This window comes from Choloepus didactylus, chromosome 27, assembly GCF_015220235.1.
Source record: "Choloepus didactylus isolate mChoDid1 chromosome 27, mChoDid1.pri, whole genome shotgun sequence".
NCBI classification, from domain to species: Eukaryota; Metazoa; Chordata; class Mammalia; order Pilosa; family Megalonychidae; genus Choloepus; species Choloepus didactylus.
The window spans coordinates 20,170,029-20,194,784 of NC_051333.1; the positions used below are offsets into that span (position 1 = coordinate 20,170,029).

General features: G+C 44.9%; 1 protein-coding gene across 1 annotated transcript; it reads right to left on the minus strand.

The window, feature by feature from the left end:
• Positions 1–3,067: 3,067 nt before the first annotated feature.
• Positions 3,068–4,179, minus strand: LOC119521200 (histo-blood group ABO system transferase-like). Its single transcript, XM_037819238.1, is given in 2 exon segments — positions 3,068–3,121; positions 3,124–4,179. Coding segments are annotated over 2 exon segments (1,110 nt in total).
• Between the last annotated feature and the right edge of the window lie 20,577 nt (positions 4,180–24,756).

The window sequence follows — 24,756 nt, forward strand, 5'->3', positions numbered from 1 at the left end:
TAAGGGTGACAATGTGATTGTGAAAGCCTTGTGGATCACGCTCCCCTTTATCCAGTGTGTGGATGAATGAGTTGAAAACCAGGGGCAAAAAAACTAAAGGAAAAATAGGGTGGCGGGGGGTGGGGTGGGTGGACAATTTGGGTGTTCTGTTTTTACTCTTAGCTTTTTATCCTTACTTTCACTTTTTCTGGTACAAGGAAAATGTTATTAAAAAAAATAGACCAGGGTGATGAATGAACAACTATATAATGGTAATGTGATCAATGGATTATATACTTTGGATGATTGTATGCTATGTGAATAAATCTTAATAAAAAAAAGAAAGTCACAGGAAACAGAAACACAAATACTTTTGAGAGGGGCAAATACAGGATTGACTATACATCATTTCATCCCATTTCTACCTTTTTTCAGAACAATTCTAATTCTAATAGTGTTCTTTCCATAGAGCCATTTCTCTCCTGATTTTAAATCATATTAAGGCCAGATTGTGTTACAGGAATAAACTTTTTTTCTCATAGGCTCATAACTAAAATCTGTCCAATTTTAAAAAAACTCAGCCAAAAGGTTCCCATTCTTCCTCCCCTTCCTCTTTCGAGGAGGAGTCTATGGGGTCCCACACTCTGGGGTCCTATCTCAGAGTAGCTAAAATTCTCCAGACTTGAGCCGAAGGCAACTCACAGCCTTTGACTCATGCATATCTGCTGGAGTCTCTAGCTCATTGTCCACTGGGAGCAAATGGCGCAAGCAAGCAGTCAGAGTCCTTCATTTCAGCCTGGACAAGGCACATCTCTCTCTCTAGTTTTACTTTCTCTTCCAAACCACCTGCTATCTGTTGCAAAACAAGTAGCAACTCTGCTGGAGTTTTCAGGGCACTCTCACAGTGGTCTATATTCATCCAGGAGGGCAGCCACCCCTCCCCACACAGACAATATGGGACAATTTGGGATTCCCCCCCATGGACTCTCCCTTCCTATAGAATTCATGCTCACTAGGGCTGGCAGCTCTTTGGTCCTCCTGGCTGTGCTCATCAATTGTCACAAACCAGTTTAGCCTTCGGACCAAGAACACACCAGACACAGAGTTAAACGTGAGTTTAATAGGGCCTACTTACAGCAGCAGGCTGGGAAAGATGGAAGTTAGTGCTCCACAAAAGCAGGGGTTGCCAGGGGTGATTTATAAGGGTTAGGACAAGGGCGGTGTGAAAACAGTTTCAGCAGGATCTTGTGACACAAGGGTGTGGAGATTTGTTATCCACAGTGATCAGGGGAGAAGAGTTTCAATGCTTTGTTAACAATACACTTTTTCCTCCCCTGGGGAGGTCTGATGACTTTTAATGTCTGCCCAGGTCACGTAGGCAGCTAGGTTACCTGAAATCACTGTGGAGGGAACGGGACTCGGCACTGGGTCCCCACACTAACCATCTTGGTTTGTTTAAACTTCTACTTTATTCTGGGAATTATGAAGACGAGAAGGAGGCTAATTGAGTTGACATACCAATGGTCCTTTGTGGTGGCAACAGAGAACTCTGCTTCTGTGAGGGAAACAAGTCAAAGCTGGCAACAGAGAGTCTGCTGACATTCATCAGATGGCCCAGATTTTGCGCAAATGTCCTGCTCCTGGAGCTTGCTGATTAAGCAACCATTTGCCCAAAGATATTCCACCTGGAATGACTCATACCTACCCCTCATCCCGCCCCCACCCCTGCCCCCACCCCAAAAAGCCATATAAGCCATTCCCAAACTGCAGCTCTCTGAGCAGGCCTCCATTCCGAGACTGCTCTGTATGCATGTTGCTTTTGCTCAATAAAACCTCATTCTTGCCTTTATAGCAAGTCCCCTGGTTATTTCTTTTGTTGACACCCTTAACCCAGAAGCTGTGGTCACAGAGCAGAGTGTGAGCTGGAAGGGAAAGACCTGTATTCCAGGGCCTATTTTGCTGCCATGGCTGGCGGTTGGACCTCTGCAAGGCCCGCAAGGATCATTTCATTTTGAATTAGGAAGAAAACATTTTTCCTGAATTCTTCTGTTAAAATGTTTGCTCACCATGAACGGAACAAATATACAATTTAGAAGAGGAAACTTCTACAGCTGGAAAGGCCCCTAAAATTATGCAAATTTACCAAAGTCAGAAGAGAAAAAAAGGTTGCTAATGTGTCACTACTCTCTTTTTTTTGCATATGAGGGGAGAGGGTGGGGGAGCAGGGCCAAGAAATTGCAGGATTTCAAGCCATCTAAGAAGGCCATTGCTGAAAGGCACAGATAATTTTTAAGGAAAAAGAGACAGGTTTTCCTGACAATTATGAACTTCCTATTGTAATGCATAAATAACTTTTTTTCAGTCTATGGGGAACTGGAGAGTCAGGAGTAAATTGAAAATGGGCTGGAAGCGATCACACTGGAGAAGGGAACTTTGCTTTTAGTAGGCAGCTGGTAGTGCTATGGTTTGGTCAAGAAGCCAAGTGCCAGGAAAAAGGGTCTTGAATTGGCATCATATTATTCTCCTGTCTACATACTAAAGGGTCCTATCAACTTTTACAAAGAATCTGAAAAGAGGAAGCAATTTGGCTTAAAGTTGAGGATATGCAAGCATCTGCTTTGTCAAGGGTTAAGTTCATCCCAGGAGGCAGAGACTGTCCTGGACGTTCCTCCCTTGTTCTGAAAAAGATTTCATCCTTGATCCCTTGTGTGTCAGGACAGGCTGGGACCCCTGCCTCATGCATCCTGGAGTTGTCAGGAGTACACTGAAAGAAACAAAAGGAAGTGGGAACTCAAGGTTCTTGTGCCTGAGCCATAGAATCAGCCCTCCCTAATGTGGGTGTGGAGAGACCGGTTTGGCCTGCTTAAATTTGGGGGGGTGGGGAGGAGAATACTAAGCTTGCATAATTTTGGGGGTAGGGGGTAGGAGGCAGTGCCAGAATTCAGCAATTTTTTTCAATGAGACAGGAAAAAGAAATGACGCTATACCCTGTCAGCCAAAACTGCTTTCAACTTATGATAGCATGGCAGGAGGAAGACTAGGGTGGCCTCGCAATCGCCTCTTTATGAACTCTTGCAGGAAGGGTTCCTCATAGCTGGTGTGCCTGGTGATTCTTTCGCACTGGAATATAGTGTTGCTTTCTGGATTCTCCAGGATGCCGGAAAATTTCAACAGCGGCTTATCCATTAAGTACTCTGGGGAGAGGATCTTGGTGGGTTTGTGGTAAAGCAGGTACTTGTTCAAGTGGCTCTCATCTTGCCACACAGCCTCAATGCCATTGGCTTTGTCAACCATCATTGCCTGGTGACAGGCCTTGGTGAGCCTGTAAACCTCCCGTACTGACCCGCCAAAAAAGGCCCGTATGTAATAAAAGTCCCCCTCACTTTCAGGAATATAGGCTTGTGAATGTGGCCTGTGTTCATAGCTGAAGAAACTCCGAGTGAGCCCGAAGAAGCCAGGATGGAGGGTGCCAAACAAGGAGGAGAGGATCTCCACACCCACATGGTTGCTGAACTTCACGTTCACATCCGCACACACCAGGTAATCCACCTCGTGGAGGAAGCGCTGTGCAGACAAATTGCTGATCATCTCCATGCGGTGCATGGAGATGTCATACAAGCGGGAATAATTCTGGACCTGGAGGACCACCATCTGCCTGTCTTCTTTGAGGGTGAGGCGTGGAACTGAGTCTGGCTGGTCAGTGAAGATGTAATAGTTCACCCTGTGTCCCACCATGAAGTTCTTCTCTGCAGACTCCAGGAACAGTCTTAGGAAAACCATATGTTTTTGGATGGCAAACACGGTTAATCCAATGGTGGTATTCTGGAGCAGGAACTGTTCGTTCAGGATGTCAATGTCAAAGGTCCCTTCCCAAATTATGGGAGCCAGCCAAGGGGTGAGAACAAGGACATCACCCCTACTGGGTAATAGCAGGTTTGGCTGGAAATGTAGCAATTCTGATACTTTTACAACTTGCTGGTTGTCCAGTTCTCCCCTTGATAAATTTACAACTTGCTGGTTGTCCAGTTCTCTAACAACCATGCTTGGCCCAGATAGCATGGTTTCTAGCTTCTGCATTTTCAGTTTCAGGAATCGATAGCCAAATAAGGCCAAGGCCAGAGTTAGTAGGAGAAGGAAGGACACACGAAGAAGTGAATTGCATTTTAGTTTCTTGGTCAGTGTCCACAGTAGCTCAGCCATGGCTCCACCTTGGACAGCCGCAGCCTTGTGTCTTTTCCAGGCTGTGAGGTCACCTGTTCCTGCAGGACCTTCTGCCCCCAACTACTTGGAGGGTGCGAGGGGGCTGGGTGAGGGTAAATCCGTGGGCCCCAAGGTGTCTCCACTCCCCCACTGGGCCTAATCCTCCTGCAGCCTGGATCCTCCGAGACCTGACCCCAGAGGAGCAGCCAGCGGGGCCAGGGGGCTGTTCCAGAGCTGTCCCGTCAAGAAAGACTTAGTGTTCCGCCAGGCCTGATAAATTCCGTTTTGGTTTGAGTTACTATCAGAGTAACCAGGTGGCAAGTCTCAGTCAACAGGCAACTAGGATTTCAGGACAGTGAGAGAAGTCAGGGCTCCAGGAACAGGCTCAGGAGACTGGCTCCAGGGAGGCCACTGAGCAGGTCAAGGACAGAGATTGTGATGAAACCAGGGCAGGGAGGAGCCACCAGAGAGCCTGAGCTGGAGGTTGGAGGGTGTGTGCTGTGGCCTTCCTGACACCTCCTGGCTGTGAGACCTTTACCTGAGCACTGAGTTTCCTGAGAAATCCATAAAGTTGAGGCCAGAGTGTCTTCAAGGTTACATCCAGTTGTGACAGGTTAGTATGGGTCACCGTTCACAAGTCCTAATCGGTGGCCATGGGAGAGAGGACAGATCTACAGATAAGGTTTGTTTTCTTTTATTCTCCTAATAACCACTGAAAATCCACTGAGCATTGATTGGCTCTGTGCTCTTACACTGTGGTTCGGATTAGGCTGCTAAGCTTTGATGTGGTTCCCTTGCTCAGTCCTCACGGCAAGTCTGGGAGATGGATGCTGTGCTTTCCTCCTTGTTCAGATGGGGCCAAGGCTCAGAGAGTGGACTGCCAGTGAGCACTACTCACTGGTAAGTGCTGAGGCTGGCTAAGTGAATGGACTCCAGGACAGGGCTCTCAGCCACGCTGCTTTCTTTCTGACCCTCTGCCTCACTGATTTATTATTCAGGGTCTCTTTGTTCTGGCCCCCTTTCCAATCAGGTTATTTGATTCTCTCCCTTAGGAGTCTCCTGTCAAGACACTGAAGTGAGGCCAAGCCAGTGAGTTCCCTTTTTTGCATCAAGGGCTTATATCGTCAACATACACACCTACTTCCCCTGCAGTCCTAGGCAGGAACAAGCATTTGCCTTCTGGAAAATGAAGCCTGAGACACAGTAGGGACCAACAGTAGGTATAAAAGTGGGAACTGAGCACCTGCCACCTGTGCCATGAAGCTGCCTGGGGTTCTTGTGCTGGCTCTGGGCCATCTTGTTCCTGCCCTTTTAGAGAAGTGGGTACCTGGAGACATGGATTATCCAGGTGTTCTTAAACCTTCTCAGAGCAGTTCTGAGAATGTTGGGTGGGTTCCAGTAAGTGTCTCTTAAGGGACTGTCCACTTGCCTTTGTCTTCCAGATTGTGACATTCACCCAACTGTGCCTGAGGATGTCAGCAGCCTAATCCTGAAGGGTACCCTTGATCAATATGCTCATGTAGTGGCAAAATACTAAGATAATCCTGGGATATTGCAAACGCCAGAAAACTGAAGACCTGTGTTGATGACACCAGGACACTAGAAGTTAAGCGGTGTGTGCTCAGCGGGCTGGTGAGGGTGGCTGTGTGTGCCTGTGCGTCTGGGGCCTGCCTGGGGAGCCTGCTCATCCCAGAGCAGGGGGAGAGAACACATTCCCCTCCCCACCATGGCTCTCATATAAATAGGTTATGAGGTGGGGGTAGATGGATAGCAATGGCTTGAGGAAGGACCAGTGAGGGAGACTCAGGGAGCCCCTGGAGGCCAGGTCCCCAGCCTGGTACCCTCCTGGCTCTCCTGTCCCCAGGGCTCCACCTGGCCTCTGTGTCAAGACTTGGGCCCTGGCCAACCTGACCCCAGCTTCTCTAGCACATGAGCCTGGATCTTCTTCAAACCATTAACACCTGTTTTCCCTTCTACAAAAATCTTCCTTTATCCTATCACCATGACTCCCTAAAAGCCTGAGTTTTCCTCTTACCCCAGAACCCAGGGGGCCGTTTTGTGGCTCACGAGTCAGGACCGTAAGCCCCACCCCCACCCCCAGGCCTCAGCAGGCCTGGGAAGCCCCAAGGGGCTATTCAGGGTAAATCCTCTCTCAGCTGCCCCCACTGTTGGTAGAGACAACCTCCTGCTTTTGCAAGTGTCCTAGGGTTGGGAAGTAGGAAGCAGACTGCAACCAATTCATTCCTGGAGCCAACTTGGGCCCCCCGCCCTCTCCTAGGTACTCACAAAATCATCAGGACCCTAACAACTCCTCCTCAGCAGCTTCCTTCTGTTCTGTCTCAGACTGCCCCACCACATCTACAAGACTGATCCCACCTCCTCTTTTGCTCTATCAGTGGGAGCATTTGAGAACATCTCAGGCACATCCTGTGATACATTTACAATGAATGAGATTATGAGAAATCCTCATTTACCTGCTCAGATGTAGGAGCCACACTCCAAACAAGGCTGCAGGCCCCTCACCATGAACAGTCCAACGAGGGTTCTGTGTGATTTGATGTCTCTTTTCTTCCTGGAGTCCTCGTTAGGTTTGCTGACCTACTCCTTGCAGGATAAAATATGCACAAGTCCTTTGTGTTAATGGAGCCTTCTTGCTAGGAGCCCAAGACAACCTGTTTATTAAGTAGTTTCAACAACCTGCCAGGTACAGGTGTCAGACTAGGGGATTCCAGCAATAAAGGACTTGTACTTTATGGCAGAGCATGTACTCCTGGGACTGGACTTTGGGCTTTCTCGGGATGGGGAAAGGAAGATGGAAACCACAACCGTGTCTTCCAACTGAGGCTGGATTTGAATGCAGTCAGCTTGTTATTCCTCCACCAAACTCACTGATAGGAGAAGGGGATGATAGCAATTACAGCATCTAGAAATGCCAGAGCACATCCCTTGGCTGGATCCACAGGATACACGCACATGCATTACCTACCAAATTTTAGCCTCCCAGCAACCTTGAGAGATGGGAGTAATTATCGTAGTCTCACAGGTGAGGAAACTGAACCTCAGAGAGGCATAGTGTCTGCCCAAGACCACGTTTCTCCTGGGCAGCAAATCTGCTTCCACTGCCCTCAGGTGGGGAGACCAGCTCAGCTTCCTTGTCTGGCTGTGCAAGTATTACCGTCCTTGTTCAGCCTCGGATTTCCACCCATAAAATGGGAGCAACATCTCCCATCTCCAGAGCTATGTTAGGTCAAAGTAAAATAATGGATGAGAAAGCCCCTGTCCCAATAATCTGACGGAGAAAAATAACAAAGGTGGGATTCCAGATTAAGCTTCCTTTCTGAGCCTAGAAAGGAACAGGAATCTCCTGTTGTGCCTCGGTTTATCCTAAGGCCCCAGGGGACTCAGTGGGTCTTACGCACAGGGTGGGGTCCTGGGTCCTGGAGCTTCAGAAGCCCTTCGGTGGCTCTGCTCACAGTCATGACTCTGGAGCCTTTCTCAGGCCCTGCTGCTACCCTGCTGTCTCCTCCGGGCCTGACCCCTCCGCCTCTTTTATGGCTCCATCACAGCCCACTAAGAGATACCCCAGAAAAGAGCCTGTTGGGCTTACATCTCATGGCCTCACTCAAGATGGAGACCTCATGGCAAGTTTTATGGGAGGCTCCCTGAGCTGGATGCCAGGGCAGCTGCTCATCTCCATGTGGTGCCTACTCTGTGGGTGGCAGGGGAAGGCCACATTGCCCAGGGTGAGGTCTAGCTCTTGCGTCTGTGTCTCACTGCTCAGAATACCTCACTCCTGCATCTGGCTGAAGGGTGGCTGGGAAATGAGGTGCTGCTCCCTCTGTGGGAGCTGAGGGGAGGGAAGAGGGCAAGAGGAGGTTGTGGGGCAGAAAACCTTCTCTCCAGGAGAGGGAGGTCTGTCTACTGGGAAGCAGAGGGGACAACCAAACTCCTGTAAACAGGGTGTGCCAGTTTGAATGTATTGTGTCCCCTGAAATGCCATTATCTTGGATGTAATCTTGTGTGGGCAGATGTATCAGTTTTGATTAGATTGTGATTCTTTGAGTGTTTCCATGGAGATGTGCCCCACCCAACTGTGGGTGATAACTCTAATTGGATAATTTCCATGGAGGTGTGGCCCACCCATTCATGGTGGGCCTTGATCAGTGGAGCCATATAAATGAGCTGACAAACAGAAGGAACTGAGTGCAGCTGTGAGTGACATTTTGAAGAGGAGCTACAGTCAAGAGGGACACTTTGAAGAAAGCACAGGAGCTGCAGATGAGAGACAGTTTGAAGACGGCCATTGAAAGCAGACTCTTGCTCCAGAGAAGCTAAGAGAGGACAAATTCCCCAAGAGCAACTAAGAGTGACATTTTTGAGGAACTGCAGCCTAGTGAGGAACATCCTGGGAGAAAGCCATTCTGAACCTAGAACTTTGGAGCAGACACCAGCCATGTGCCTTCCCAGCCAACAGAAGTTTTCTGGACACCATTGGCCATCCTCCAGTGAAGGTACCTGATTGCTGATGTGTTACCTTGGACAGTTTACGGCCTTAAGACTGTAATTGTGTAACCAAATAAACCCCCTTTTTAAAAGCCAATCCATTTCTGGTGTTTTTGCATTCTGGCAGCATTAGCAAACTAGAACACAGGGGAACTCAAAAACAACTGATAAGCAAAAGCCCAGGACAAGACAGAGGCCCAGGAAGATGTAAACATACTGCATTTACCTTGGGCAGGCCTTGATAGGAAGGCTGATGCTCAAGAAAATCTTTGTCTTATCACCAGCTGGTTACAAAACCAAGAAACAGACATCACAGAGAGTAAATCCCAGAGTGAACATTTTAAAAGATTAAAATGTATGGTGTGCAACAAAAGATTACAAGACAAAGAAACAGGAATTGATGGCCCATCCAAAGGAAGAGGATAAAGACACAGAAAACACCAAAGAAGATGATGAGAATGTGGACATACTAAACAAAGCCTTTAAAAATATTATTATAAAAATCCTCAAGACAATGAAAGAAAGTACAGAGAAAGAACTAAAGGATGTCAGGAAAACAATGAAGAAGCAACATGAAAACTTAGTAAGGAGGCAGAAATTTTAGAAAGGAACCAAACAGGACTACTGGGGTTGAAGATCACAATAACTGAAATGAAAAATGCCCAGAAGGGTTTCAAGGGCAGATTGGAGCTGGAAGAAGAAATAATCAGTGAAATTGAAGACAAGACACTTGAAATGAGTCAGGCTGAAGAGACGAAAAAAGAAATATTAAAAGTGAAAATATCCTAAGGCAGCTATGGGATACCATCAAGTGCACCAATATATGCAACATAACCATTCCCAGAAGGAAAAGAAAGAGGAAAAGGGGCAGAAGAAATAGTCAAAGAAATAATGACAGAGAACTTCCCTAACTTAGGAAAAGATGTGAATATGCACATCGATGAAGCTCCAAACAGGATAAACATGAAGAAAAATTCACACCAACATATATTGATTATACTATCAAATGAAAAGAACATGGAGAGAGTTCTGGAAGCTGCAAGAGAAAAGCAACGTGTTATGTACAAGGGAGTCCCAATTGGATGGAGTCCCAATTTCTCATCAGAAACCATGGAGGCAAGAAGGCAGTAGGTTGAAATACTTAAAGTGCTGAAGTAAAAAAAATTTTATCCAGTGAGACTGTCCTTCAAAAATGAGGTAGAGATTACGACATTCTCAGACAAACAGAAGCTGAGGGAGTTCATCGCCACTAGACCTGCCCTACAAGCAATGCTAAAGGAAGTTCTTCAGAGTGAAAGAAAAGGACTCTAGACAGTGGTTTGAGCAGCATAAAGAAATAAAGACCTACAGGAAAGGTCATCATTTGGGTAATTTTAAATGCCAGTACTATTGTATTTTTGGTATGTAACTCCACTTCTTAATTCCTACAGGTGCTAAAATGCAAACGCATAAAAAGTAATGATAAATCTTCTGGATATAATGTACAAAGATATAAGTGGTAACAAGTACAGAAACGATGGAGGAACAGATGGGTGTAGGAAAAGTATACATGCATGCTGTTGAAGTTAAGTTGGTATTAAACCAAATAAGACTGTTATATATTTAGGATGTTAAAGGTTAACCCCATGGTAACCACAAGGAAAACAGAGGAAAAATATATCCAGATAGAAATGAGAAGGCACTCAATATGCTATACCACAAAAAAGCAAATAAATATAAAAGCAGGCTTTAACAGAAGTGAGGGACAAAAAAGGTATAAGACTTACAAAGGCTAAATAGCTAAATGGCAGAAGAAAGTCCATCAGTAGTGACTTTAAATGTAAACAGATTAAACTCTCTAGTCAAAAGGCAGAGATTGGCAGAATGGATTAAAAAATATATATATATGACCCAACTATAGGCTGTCTGCAAGAGACTCTCCTTAAACTCAGAGATACAGGTAGGTTGAGGGTGACAGGGTGGAAAAAAATATATATGCAAGTAGGAACCAAAAGAGAGCTGGGGTGGCTGTACGAATATTGGATAAAATAGACTTTAAGTAAAAAACATTTATGAGGGATAAGGATGGTCATTATATACTGATACAGGTGAGAATTCAACAGGAAGATGTAACAATTATAAATATATATGCACCTAACAGCAGAGCCCCAAAATATATGAAGCAAATACTGACAGATTTGAAGGGAGAAATCGATGATTCTACATTAAGAGTAGGAGACTTTAACACTCAATAATGGATAGAACATTTAGTCAGAAGATCAGTAAGGAAGTACAGGACTTGAATGATACACTAAACCAACCAGACCTAACAGATGTATATAGAACACTGCACCAACGAAAATGGAATACACATTCTTCTCGAGTGCACATGGACCATTCTCCAGGATAGACCATATGTTCAGTTACAAAGCAAGTCTCAATAAATTAAAAAATACTGAAATCATACAATGTATATTCTCTGACCACAACAGAATGAAGCTAGAAATCAATAGCAAAGGGAGAAATGGAAAAGTCACAAATATGTGGAAATTAAACAACATACTTTTTTAATGCAATTTTATTGAGATATAATCACATAACACAATCAAAGTGTACAATCAGTTGTTCACAGTATCATCATATAGTTGTGCATTCATCACCACAGTCAATCTTTGAACATTTTCATTACTCCAAAAAGTAAAATAAAAATTAAAATAAAAACATCCCAAATAACCCATTCCCCTCCTTCCCCCATTGTTCATTCACATTTTTTTAAAAGGTAGTTTTATTGAGATATATTCACTACCATACAGTCATCCACATTGTACAAACAATTGTTCATAGCACCATCATACATTTGTGCATTCATCACCAGAATCAATTTTTGAAACTTTTCCTTACTTCAAAATAAAAATAAAAGCAAAAAAGAACACCTAGATCTTTCCAGCCCCTCCATTCCACCCTATTCTTCATCTAATTTTTGTTCCCATTTTCCCACTCATCTGCCCATACACTGGATAAAGGATTGCAAACCACAAGGTTTTCACAGTCACACAGTCACACTGTGCATGCTACATAGTTATACAATGGCCTTCAAGAATCAAGGTCACTGGGTTGCAGTTTGACATCTTCAGGTATTTCCCTCTAGCCATCCCAACATACTAAAGACTAAAAGGTAATGTCTATATAGCACATAAGAATACCCCCCAGAGTGACCTCTCAACTCCATTTGAGATCTCTCGGCCACTGGAACCTTATTTTGTTTCATCTCTCTTCCCTGTTTTAGTCAAGAAGATCCTCTCAATAACACAGTGCTGGGTCCAGGCTTATCCCCAGGAGTCATTTCCCATGTTGCTAGGGGGATTTACACCCCTGGGTGTCATGTCCCACGTAGGGGATAGGGTAGTGAGTTCACCTGCTGAGTGGGCTTAGAGAGAGAGGGGGTCACATCTGAGCAACAGAGAGGCTCTCTGGTGGGGACTCCTGGGCACAATTATAAGTAGGCTTAGCCTCTCCCTTGCAGCAACTAGCCTCACAAGGGGAAGCCCCCAGATTGAGGGCTTGGCCCACTAAATTGGCAGTCCTCAATGTTTGTGGGAAAATCAGCAATAACCCAAGTGAGCAAGTCCAACATTTCTGCATTTCTCCCCACTTCCTCGGGGTTCCCCACAGATACACTTTTACTCAATGCCCATATCACTCAGATATGTTGGGATTTCACCCCAGCCTGTACAAACTCACCAAATCCCACTTCCCATTCACAGCTCCACCTATGGTGTTCAAATAAACTGATTGTACAAGTTAAATTAGATCCCGCACCAAATAAACATCTCCTCCCTTGGTCTCACACAAAAGTTATAGTTTTGAAACCCAGTCTGTATTGTTCTTTATCCTTGGGCCTAATTTGCCTTAGTCCCAACCAGATCCACTTCGTTCATATCTCTAATTGAAGTCTGAACTCTTTTTCAGCTCTTTCAACGGTTATCATACGGGGTAATACTGACATTCATAGCTGCCAAGCTCTAGCTCCGTCTCGGGTGTCACACAGATACCCAAAGTTCCAGAAACCACCCAGGTTATACACAAGGAGCTCAGCATCTCAGGATTTAGAAAGAACCATTACCACTCAGGAATAGATGTGACTGCTGTAAGAGCTTACAATCTAGGGACTATTACAATAAGCACTCTCCTGAGAAGTTGTGCCCTAAGATTCAGTTCTCTGAGTTTACACATTATTGTTAGTCCATATTAGTAAGGCATTATAATATTTGTCCTCTCTTTTCTGGTGTACTTCACTCAAAATGCTGTACTCATAAACAAAATACTATTAATCAACCAAGGGGTTGAAGAAAAAATCAGAATTTCAATTCATTGAAGTGAATGAAAAATGAAAATACAACATACCCAAACTTATGGGATGCAGAAAAGCCAGTGCTGAGAGGTAAAGTTAATAGCTCTAAATGCTTACATTAAAAAAGAAAAAAGACTTCAAATATAAGACCTAACCTCAAAACTGGAAGAACTAGAAAAAAGAAGAGCAAATTAAACCCAAAGTGAGCAGAAGGAAGGAAATAACAAAGATCAATGAGGATATAAATGAAATAGAAAACAAACAAACAAAAAATAGAGAGAACCAACAAAACCAAAAGTTGGTTCCTTGAAAAGATCAATAAAATTGGCAAACCTTTAGCTAGACATACAAAGGAAAAGAGAGAATATAAATAATGAAAATCAAAAATGAACAAGGGGACATTACTACCAATTCCGCTAAAATAAAAGGACTATAAGAGGATACTATGAACAACTGTATGTCAATAAATTAGATAACCTAGATGAAATGGACAAATTCTTAGAAACACAGAAACTACCTACATTGACTCAAGAAGAAATAGAAATCTCAACAAACCAATTACGAGTAAAGAGACTGAATCAGTAATCAAATGCCTCCCAACAAAGAAAAACCCAGGACCAGATGGCTTTACAGGGGAATTCTACCAAACATTCCAAGGAGACTTAATTCCAATTTTGCTCAAACGCTTTCAAAAAACTGAAGAGGAAGGAATGAACACCCCCCCCACACACACACTCACTCTATGAGGTCAACATCACTCTCATACTAAGGCCAGATAAAGATACCACAAGAAAAGAAAAATACAGACCAGTAGCTCTTATCAATATAGATGCAAACCCCCTCAAGAAAATACTAGCGAGCCAAATCCAACAGCATATGTTCTAGTTTGCTAATGCTGCTGGAATGCAAAACACCAGAAATGGATTGGCTTTTATAAAGGGGGTTTATTTGGTTACAAAGTTACAGTCTTAAGGCCATAAAATGTCCAAAGTAACACATCAGCAATCAGGTACCTTCACTGGAGGATGGCCAATGGTGTCGGGAAAACCTCTGTTAGCTGGGAAGGCACGTGGCTGGCGTCTGCTCCAAAGTTCTGGTTTCAAAATGGCTTTCTCCCAGGACGTCTCTAGGCTGCAGTTCCTCACAAAATGTCACTCTTAGTTGCACTTGGGATATTTGACCTCTCTTAGCTTCTCCAGAGTAAGAGTCTGCTTTCAATGGCCATCTTCAAAACGTCTCTCATCTGCAGCTCCTGTGCTTTCTTCAAAGTGTCCCTCTTGGCTGTAGCTCCTCTTCAAAAGTTCACTCACAGCTGCACTGAGTTCCCTCTGCCCATCAGCTCATTTATATGGCTCCAGTGATCAACTTAGACCCACCCTGAATGGGCGGAGCAACACCTCCTTGGAAATTATCCAGTCAGAGTCATCACCCACAGCTGGGCGGGGCGCATTCCAAAAAAACACTCAAAGAATTACAATCTAATCAACACTGATAACGTCTGCCCACACAAGATTACATCAAAGATAATGGTGTTTGGGGGGACATAATATAGTCAAACTGGCACAGCATATTAAAAGAATTATACACCATGATCAAGTGGGATTTATCTCTGGTATGCAAAGTTGTTTCAACATAAGAAAAGTCAATTAATGTAATATACCACATTACCAGAATGAAGGATAAAAACCACAGAATCATTTCAATTGATGTAGAAAAGGCATTTGACAAAATACAGCATCCTTTCTTGATGAAAACAGAACACCAGGAGTAGAAGGAAACTCTAACATGATAAAAAGGGCATATACAAAAAGCCCACAGCTAACATCATGACTACTGGTGAAAGTCTGAAGCTTTCCCCCTAAGACATGGAACAAGATAAGGAAGTCTGCTTTCACCACTGCTATTCAATATTGTACTAGAAGTTTTAGAGCAATTAAATAAGAAAAAAAAAAATAGAAGGCTTCCAAATTGGAAAAGAAGAAGTAAAACTCTATTTGCAAACAACATGATTCTATATGGAAAAAATCTCAAAGAATACACAATAAAATGTTTTGAACTAAGAAATTCAGCAGTTACAGGCAACAAGACCAATACACAAAAGACAGTTGGATTTCTACACACTAGGAATTAACAATCTGAAAAATAAACTAAGAAAATGATTCCATTTACAATAGAATAAAAAATACTAAAATACTTAATAAATTTTACAAAGGAAGTTGTGCTGGTTTGGATGTATTATGCCCCCAAAATGCAATGTTCTTTAATGCAATCTTGTGGGGGCAGACTTATTAGTGTTGATTGGGTTGGACCTTTGGATTAGATTGTTTCCATGGAGATGTGACCCACCCAACTGTGGGTAATACCTTTGATTAGATTATTTCCATGGAAATATGGCCCTGCTCATTCAGCATGGGTCTTGATTAGTTTACAGGAGTCCTGTACGAGCTCAGACAGAAGGAGCTCACTGCTGTAGCTTAGAGAGACATTTTGGAGATGGCCACTGAAAGTAGACTTTTGCTGACGCTTTGGAGATACTAGCCCAGAGTTTGCCCTGAGAAGCTAAACCTAGAGACATTTTGGAGAACGCCATTTTGAAACACAACCTGGGAGCAAGCAGACACCAGCCACCGGCCTTCCAAGCTAACAGAGCTTTCCCAGACACCAATGGCCTTTCTCCAGTGAAGGTATACTCACGTTTTTGTCTTGGTTTGGACACTTTTATAACTGTAGAACTGTAAATTTGTAACTAAATAAAATCCCTTTATAAACACCAATCCATTACTGGTATTTTGCATAATGGCAGCATTAGCAAACTAGAACAGAAGTACTAGACTGTCCACTGAAAATACTGCTGAAAGAAATTATACAAAACCCAAATGAATGGAAAGCCATCCCATGTTCATGAGTTGTAAGAGTTAATTGTTAATATAGCATTACACCCCAAAAATGAATTAAGTATTCATTGCATTCCTATCAAAATTCAACAACCTTTTTTGCAGAAATTGAAAAGCTGATCTTCAAATTCACATGGGGTCCTGAACAGCCAAAACGGTCTTGAAAAAGAAGAATAAAGATGGAAGACTCCACATCCCAATGTCAAAACTTACTTGAAAGCTACAGTAATCAAAACAGTGCGGCCCTGGCATAAGGATAGACATATAGATCAATGAAATAGAATTACGAGTCCAGAAGAAAACCCCCGTATCTATGATCAAATAGATTTTTGACAAGGGTGCCAAGACTATTCAATGGGGAAAGAATAGTCTCTTCAACAAATAGAGCCAGGACAACTAGATTTGTAAAAGAATGAAGTTGGACCTCTACCTCACACAGTATACAAAAATAAACTCAAAATGGATAAATTGCCTTAATGTAAAAGCAAAAAATATAACACTCTTAGGAGAAAACTGTTATAACTATTCATTTTTTGTGTGTGCTGCCTCAGCATTCAACTTACTTTGTCTAAGTCACGTACCTCAACACTGAACTTTGGCCTAGTTAATAAGCACTTCTCTAGCCCTGGGGCATCAGCTCCTGTAAAGCCCAAACTCACATGTGTGGCCACCACCCACCTTATCCAAAGCCTATAGCTGGTCACAAATAATAAGCTAACCATCCCCACCACCTTCGGAGCAGAGTCATATTATCTTTTCTGTGCACTTTTGCTTTAAACTAACCATTCCTTGATGCCCGTGGGAAATCTAACCTCCACCCCTGGACCACAGTAAAGGCAGAAACCCATGGGTCCCTCTCGCTCTGCTTGCACGGTCCCCACCTGCTGATTGAGCCCCCTGAGCCAATCATGCTTCCTACCAACTTCATATGGTTCAACCTAAATTAAAGTTTGTGGGAAAAGTGGACTGTATACTCTAAACTGTTACTTCAGTACAGTGTGATTTAAGTAAATTTGTGAAAAGCAGGATGGGAAATGGCAAAATGGAGATGTCTGTATTTGGTTCTGTTTTAGATGGACCTTTTTCTTTAAAAAACTGCATGTTCCTTTTGTATATATAATTTTCCATCAAGAAAGAGACATTTACAACCTAACTGCTATTTGGAAAAATATTAACATGCCAATTTGAAATGAGGTCAGAGAGCAGGGACCACAGCTGAGAATGTTGAATGTATAGGAGAAAAAATAAAATGGCTATCTGTGGACCAAATTGATGGATTGTGCATGAAACTGGCTAGGTGCTCACCAATGCTATTTTCTCTTTCTGGTTGCTCAGGAGGACACATGTCCAGTTTCTCGTACACTTAATTTGGGACCATGTGAATGACTTGTGGTAAACGGAATATGGACAGAAGTGATTGTAAAATTGTATCTTCATTATGTTTTATCTGTGCTCTTCTTGGGGTTGCCACCTTAACCTCAGTGGTTGCAGTTTTCAAACTTTCTCATGATGTACTGCTCCTTTGGGGTCTTCAGTTTCAGGTCAGAGACTGATGGTGTCTTGATAAGGATGGGACCTGGGGACTTTGAGCAACTAGATATGTGTCTGGGCAGCATCATAGTTGCACATTTGTACGTGGGTCTGCCTGCCTGTGGGGCCAGAGAGAAGGGAGGAGCAAGTCCTTGCTCCTGAGCATTAGAGATGAAGACATGTCAGCTTCTCTTACAAACCTGCAACCATGTCAACTCCACTGTCCTCTAAGGCATGAAGGCACTTAGTCTGAATGTTCTCATTGTTAAGGATATATCCTTTGGTAATAAGTCTACCTGCAGGTTATGGAAAAATAGATAAATGAAATCATTACATTATCTGCGAGGCTACTTGCTGCTTCAGTGAGTCATTGTATTTTATATTTAAATATAGCCAGTAACTGTGCAAAGAGGCATCTGTGAATTACCCTCCCACAGCAGTATATGGGAGATCCTTTGGTCATGTTGCTGATAATAATAATGGCTTCATTATTTAGCACCATGTGCCAGGCCCTGTGCTAAGCATCTTTTATGTCACTTCTCATAAGGAGGGTAGTACTATTTTCCAATTTTAGTCTATGCACTTTTATTTACAGTCAGATGTATACCTTGAGCGAGCATCAAGGGCCTGTTAAAGAACAGAGTGCTGGGCCTCAGCCCCAGAGCGAGACCCAGGTCTAGGGTGGGGCCTAAAAACTTGCCTTTCGAAGTTCCCGGGTGATACTGATGCTGCTGGTCTAGGGACCATTATTGGAGAACCAAAGAATTAGAGAATCATTCAGTGTAAGTAAACAAAAGCCATGCAGCGAAGTAGTACCTTCATTATTCGTTTTACATCTCGGTTCCCGGGGGAGCTCAGAAGGCCTAGTCTACTTGCCCAGGGCCACATAGCCTGGAAAGAGTGAAATTCTTTAGAGGTTTTGACTACCCAAACCCCGTAAGGACTCGTGCGCCCATGTCACCGGTTACCTGCTGGAGATCCCCAGGGCCGGTAATGGCCCAAGATGGCTAAAGAAAGCCGGGAACTGTCCCTTTAAGAGGAAGCGAAGCCCCGCCCCCTCCCGAAAGCTTTTGAGACCTTCTTCGCTAGCGCCCCTCGCGGTGCCTCCCGTCCGTTTCCAAAGAAAATAGGAATGTCACCTCTAACTGGCCGAATGCCCGCACAGCGGGCACTGGGTTAATTAAAGACCGCTCCGGAGAGCAATGTTGGCTGCGGCCGCAAGGTCGGGGGCGGGACTTCCTGCGTCGCCTTCTTAGGGCGTCATCTGGGGAGCCGTGGATCGGTTCACCTCGGCTGTGGAGACCCGAGCGCTGGGCGGCGCGCGGTTCTCAGGCGGCTCTTCGGAGCCCGCAAGGAAGGAGAGTGAGGAGGGTGGGACTCACCTCTGCGCCTTTGTACAAGCCGTGAAACCCTGTAATGGAAGTGTCGGGCTGGGGCCGCGCTCTCCCCGGCCTCCGCACCCGCCCTCCTTCCCCGCAGCCCCGGAGGCGGCGCCCAGAGCGTCGTACGCATTTTGCACTGGGGAGACTGAGGCTCGGCGGGCTACCCTCAGCCTAAAGTCACACCCGTCTCATGGCTGGCCACGGTGCGGGGTCGGCTGAGTCCGCTGGACTCTCCCTGTCGCCAGTGTCTCCCGGCCTTGCTTCGCCCACAGGTTCCTATGGCCGCGAGGGCGCTGATGGACGCCGCTCAGGTGCATGGAGAATCAGTCACAGTCCCTCCCTCCCTCGGGACCCCCAAGCACATGGTCCCGGCCCCTCCGATATACAGGATGAGGCTATCTTGGGACTCTTTGCCTTCCCCACTCCCAATCCTGAGGTCTGTGGGCCTTGGGTGGGATCATTTTCATCCCGTGGTCCAGAATCCAGGCCATGCAACTATGGGCTGGTTACAGTTTTTGGTAACCAATGAGATGCGGACTCTCCACGCCAGCCCAGGAACCAGAATGCAGAACCGTCGGAGGTGAGACAGAGTTAGGAGTTCAAGGAATCGCAGGGCTCCCTTCTCTGGTGGGAATAAAGAGCTGAGGGGCAGGCATCATGCCTAAAAAGAGAGGCTGAGGCGCTGGGCCACCAATTTCTGGGTAGTGGGAGCCATAGAAGATTGGAACAGAAAGAACGTGATCCCAAACAGGTTTCAACAGGCTCCCTCTGGTGGCAGAGAGGAGAACTGGCTGGTGCTCAGAGAGGAGGCTACTTCGACAACCTAGGAGTGTTGGCGGCTGAACTAGAAGAGGGGTGGCTATGGAGGAAGAAGTGTTTAGTTTCTGGATGTATTGTTTAAATACGGCCAACCGGATCTTCTGATGTGCAGGATAAGCAAGAGAAAGGGAGACATCAGGGATGACCCCAAAATTTTTTGCTTTAGAAGATAGAAGATAAAAGTGCCATCGCGTGAGGTAGAGAATTCAGTTGTAGGAGTAAATTTCAGAAGACACATTAGGAGTTAGGTTTTGGCTATGTTGAGTCTGAGATATTCCAGAGGCACTTGAGTGGAGGTGTCAAATGTACAGCTGGGCACATGCATCTGGAGTTCAGGGAAGGAGTTCAAGCTGGAGACAGCCACAGGTGGCGGATGGTGTGAGGACTGGGATAGAGCTGTGGGTCACATTTAGAAAGGAGACTTCAGGTCATGGTGGCAATGCTGCTACCAGGCCAGAAAGGGGAGAGTGGGAGCCTAGAACTGGGTTTCTTTCTTGGGTACCCGGTTGGGGGTGGTGAGAGTTACAAAAACATGTGGGGGAGAGGAGGGGTGGTATACATGGGGGAGAATCTGGCAGGCACTTCCAAGAGGGAGTAGATGTGAAATGGCTGCAAAGCATAGCAGTAATGGAGGTAAGACAATAAATAATGAGGCCAGTGCCAGTGCTTATTCCTCCATCTGTGGACTTGGCAGGCTTTTGTGGTGATCCTTGATGGGACCTGGGGAGTTTCATTCGGCTGGCAGATTAGCTCAGGCATGAATGGAGTCAGCTGGGAGAGTCGCCTGGGGTGGGGATCTTTAGGAGCTGGCCTTGGAACAGTGGAAGAGGGCTGAGGTTATCTGAAATTTGCATGTGGGTTTGCTGAGGTTGAAGCACAGATTAGGGCCTGACAGAGGACTTCAAAGCAGGAATCAGATGCCCTTGGTAGTGGTGGCCATCGGAGATCTGGATAGTACTTAATCTTGGTTGAATTTGCCAAGCACTTTCTAGATGCTGTGTGCCAGGTGGCATGTGGAGAGGTCAGGGAGATTGCTATGGTATGGGCCAGGGAGTGTGATGATTGGCCTGAGTTGGTGGTGATGGGGTCCAGGGAAAGAAGGAGGTGTTGTAAGAAGACTCACGGGGATGGAGTGTGAACTGAAATGCCTCATGTGTGCTCTTCTCTCTCTTGGATCCTGCATCTCTTGGTAAATATCTTCATTCCTATGAGAAACACTGGCTCATTGAAGAGCAAAAACATAAGTATGAAAAAAAATTATGCATATTGTTCTTTGGGATATTCCAGATAGATTGAGAGGCTGATGAAATATAGTCATCATCTCTGTTATTGATGTGATGTGTTTGGACCTCATGGCTCCATGGTATTTGTCCTACATTTCCCCTGGACCTTTCCATAAGGCTGGAACCATATGCACTATGCTGTTCCTGAGAAGCACGTGGTCTCCTTTACTCTCTCTCCTAGTTTGTCGTTTGGATATCCCTGATTGCCAGCCCAAGCTGTTGGCTGAAAAACACCTCCACGCTAGTGTCTTCAGGCTTCCTGACATTCAGCCCCTTTGTGCAGTGACACCCACCGCTCTCAATTCTGCTTTCCTTTCCTTATTTTTTTTTCAGTTATAGAATCTGGGCTCTAAGTTCTCTCCCACCATTCAATCACTTATTTAATAACATTTCCTTTTTGTATTTATAGGCTCATAGACTGTGCCCATGAACCTGCCAGAAATTTGTGATTCAGTATTGAATAAAAATTATCATAACCCTAACTTGGTGCTTACTGTGTATACAAAAACAAACATTGTTTAGATAGTTATTCAAGATTGAGTTCTAAACAAGTGTAATGTTATTCATAAGAGACATTCAAGGAATTTCATAAATATGTAATGTAGAGATTTTTTTCAGGATTTGGGAGTTTGGAAGCAGAAAATCCACTGCAGATTTGACTTTTAACCTGACACCCATCTGGAGGTTGCAAGCCTGCTACTGCTAAGGGACCCTGTGAGGAAGCTCTGGGGTGAAGGGGGTAGCTCAAGCCTGGGCCAGGCTCCACCCACAGAAGACCCTGAGCTACTTGTTTCTTTTGTGTGGAACTTAAAATAATAATAATAATTATTATGATAATTATAATCTACATGGCTCATTCCTCACTTCCTTCAAGTGCTTGCCAATTGTCGTGTTATTAAGGAGGCCTCCCTTACTGTACTGTAACATTACATCCCATCTCCCAACTTCTCAGCACACTCATTTGCTTCTTTCTATTGTGCCTATGACATTCCAATATATATTATATAATTTAATATTTCTTCTTTCATGTTTCCTGTCTGTCTTCCTTGAATAGAATTTAAGCTCCATGAGGGCAGGTATCTTTGTCTCTCTTGTGTCCTGATGTGTCCCATGCCCCTACAGTAATGTAACTCGGTAACTGCATCGAACATTTGTTAGAGCAGAGAATAAACATGACACCACAGATCCCCTGTTCACTTTCAGTATTCTGGCAACTCTAAACGTCCTTTTAAATCTTCCTCTAAGCTGGTATTGCTCAAAGTTTTCAAGAGTGAAAAAGAATCACTTCTGGAGTAAAAAGCCTCAGTGTGACCAAGGTTTCAGCATAGTCACCTGCTCAGCTTAGTTCTAGCTCTTCTTAGACTTTCTAAACTTTACTGAGATCTTAGCTTTTTAACCCCTCTTACTGGTGTCCCTCCAGAGCGATTTCTGCCACTATCTTTGAATAGCTACATAATCATTATTAATACTTTCAGTAATTTGCACTTCCCAACTGTTCTTCTTAGATAATCATAACTCACCATGCAGATACCCTACAATTATAGGTAAAATATCAGATAATCACTTCCCAGCAAGGAGATGAGATCATGATGTCCCAATCTTTATCTCAGGGTTCATATGCCCCCTTTGCGCATGTTCTCCAACCATGAACACTGCAGCCACTGTCTCATACCAAGATACCATTTGGGAAGCAACTCTTGGTTTGAGGTAGATGTCAAATTTCTAACAAAAATATATTTTGATACATGGAGTAAAAATACTATCTGGATAAAATGACTTACTATAGAGGTAGGAAAAGTGTTTTCTGTGGGAAGCAGAGGCAGAACACTACTGTTGTACACCCTTGCTTCAGCGCAACCCAACATCTATCTTTGTTTTCCGTCATGGTTCTGCTTGGAATCTTTTTTCTATTATTTCTGCCTGAACTTCCTGAAATTCACAAAACTGGCTCAGGCTACATGAATTTGAAGAACACGGTAATGAGCGGACACATTTTGGATCTGGGTGACTGTGGAATGAAATTCCATTTGAATTTATAGCCTTTGGGAGCATCAGAAATAATACTTTTAGTCTCTGGCAGCATGCTGAGCTTGATGGAGTCTGAAATGCCATGCCTCTATAAACTTTAGTAATGGGTTGCTGACAACACTCCACTAGCGATCTGGACTCCGCCCCTTTAACATGCAATGAAGTCCCTTCTATTCTGTGAGCGCCAGAGCACACTTCCCGGATGGGGGGACCCTGTGCCGCAGTACACCGAGTTGTGAGAACCGTATTACCCAGCATGCTCTGCACGGCGAGGCTGGGGCGCTGATCCAATGAAGGATCAGGAGAGGGCATAGTCTGTGTTTGGCGCGAAAACTAGGGGGCGGGACTTCCGGTCTCACTTTGTGGGAGACATTTTGGCTGCTTTTGGGTCAGACTCCAGAAGTTGTTCTGCAGCGCTTGGTAGGATCTGAGGCAGGGAAAGGCGGAAGCCGCCAGAGGAGGCTTTGTTCCTACTACACAGAGGTGGGTCAGAGGTTCGGCGGGGGCGCCTCCCGGGGTGACCCAAGCCAAGGCCGTTCTGGAAAGGCCTCGCCTGCCCACAGGTTCCGATAGCAGTGGCCGCACTGATGAACCCTGCAAGTGGGTGCTGCATCCCTTGGATCCTCCTGCTTCCAGACCCCCACTTTCAAATCCTAAAGCCCCAAATTAGGGACTCCTGTTTAGATCACTGAAACTTAGGCCAGTGTCCAGCCAGGGGGGTGCTTATGGGTATTGTCCCCGTTTCTGAAAGCTAGTGTGATGAGCCACGGGAGACTGTTACAGGCAGAGGGACCGACAAGTGCAAAGGCTTGGAGGGGAGACTGAGCTGGGAGCATTCTGAAAACCTGGGGTCCATGTTGTGTCAGCACAGAACAGAGAGTATACAGAGAAGTCACGCAGCAATGGCCAGCTGAGGAGTTGTACCTTCATTCCAGCAGTGCTTGGAGCCATGGAGGGTTGCAAACAGAGGAGGGACATGGTCTGTTAGGATTTTGAAAGTTACCGAAAAGCTTCTCAAAGGAAGTACGGACTGGAAGGGGAATGATGAGGACAGTGAGGTACAGGGAGGTTGAGTTCTTTCTCCAGGTTAACACAGTTGTTAAAGAGACAGTACTGAGAACTGAGGTACAGAGGTCACCTGGTTCTAGAGCTGAGCAAGGTTGCCTGCCTTTCATGGTCTCTGTCTTCCCACAGGTTCCCATGGTCACGGAAATGCTTATGGACCCTACACAGGTGAGTGGAGGGCATCTCAGGCCCTCACCAGCCCTTACTCCCACCACATGGTCTCCAGGAATTTGGTGTTTTGGAACTCTTAGCCCACCACTTTGGAACACTTAGGCCTCAGGACCTTGATAAAACCCAAGCCCAAGGTTTTAAGTACAGGCCAAGAGTTATGTCTGGCTACCAGTGGAATGAGGTATGGAAAATTATTTCAGGCACAGATAACAACACGTCCAAATGCCTGAAGGCAGGGTTAAGCTGGGAGCGTTCAGGGAATTGCAGGTCTACTTCTTTTTTGGTGGTAACAGTGAGCAGGAGAATAGGGGTTATCCTGAATAACAACCTGAGAAGTTGGACTTTTCCTGGATGGAATGGGAGCAATGAAGGGATATGACCCAGGTCTTAAAACTCTGGCTGCAGAGTGGAGAGCAGACTGTGGGTGAGAGTAGAGGCAGGAAGACCAGGGATGAGGCTACTGTAATAGTCCAAGAGACTGTTGGTGGTGTATGACTAGTGTGGTGGCCAAGGAAGTGGGGGAAGTAGTTGGATTATGGGTTTTTCTTAAAAGTAGGGCTGACTGGATTTTC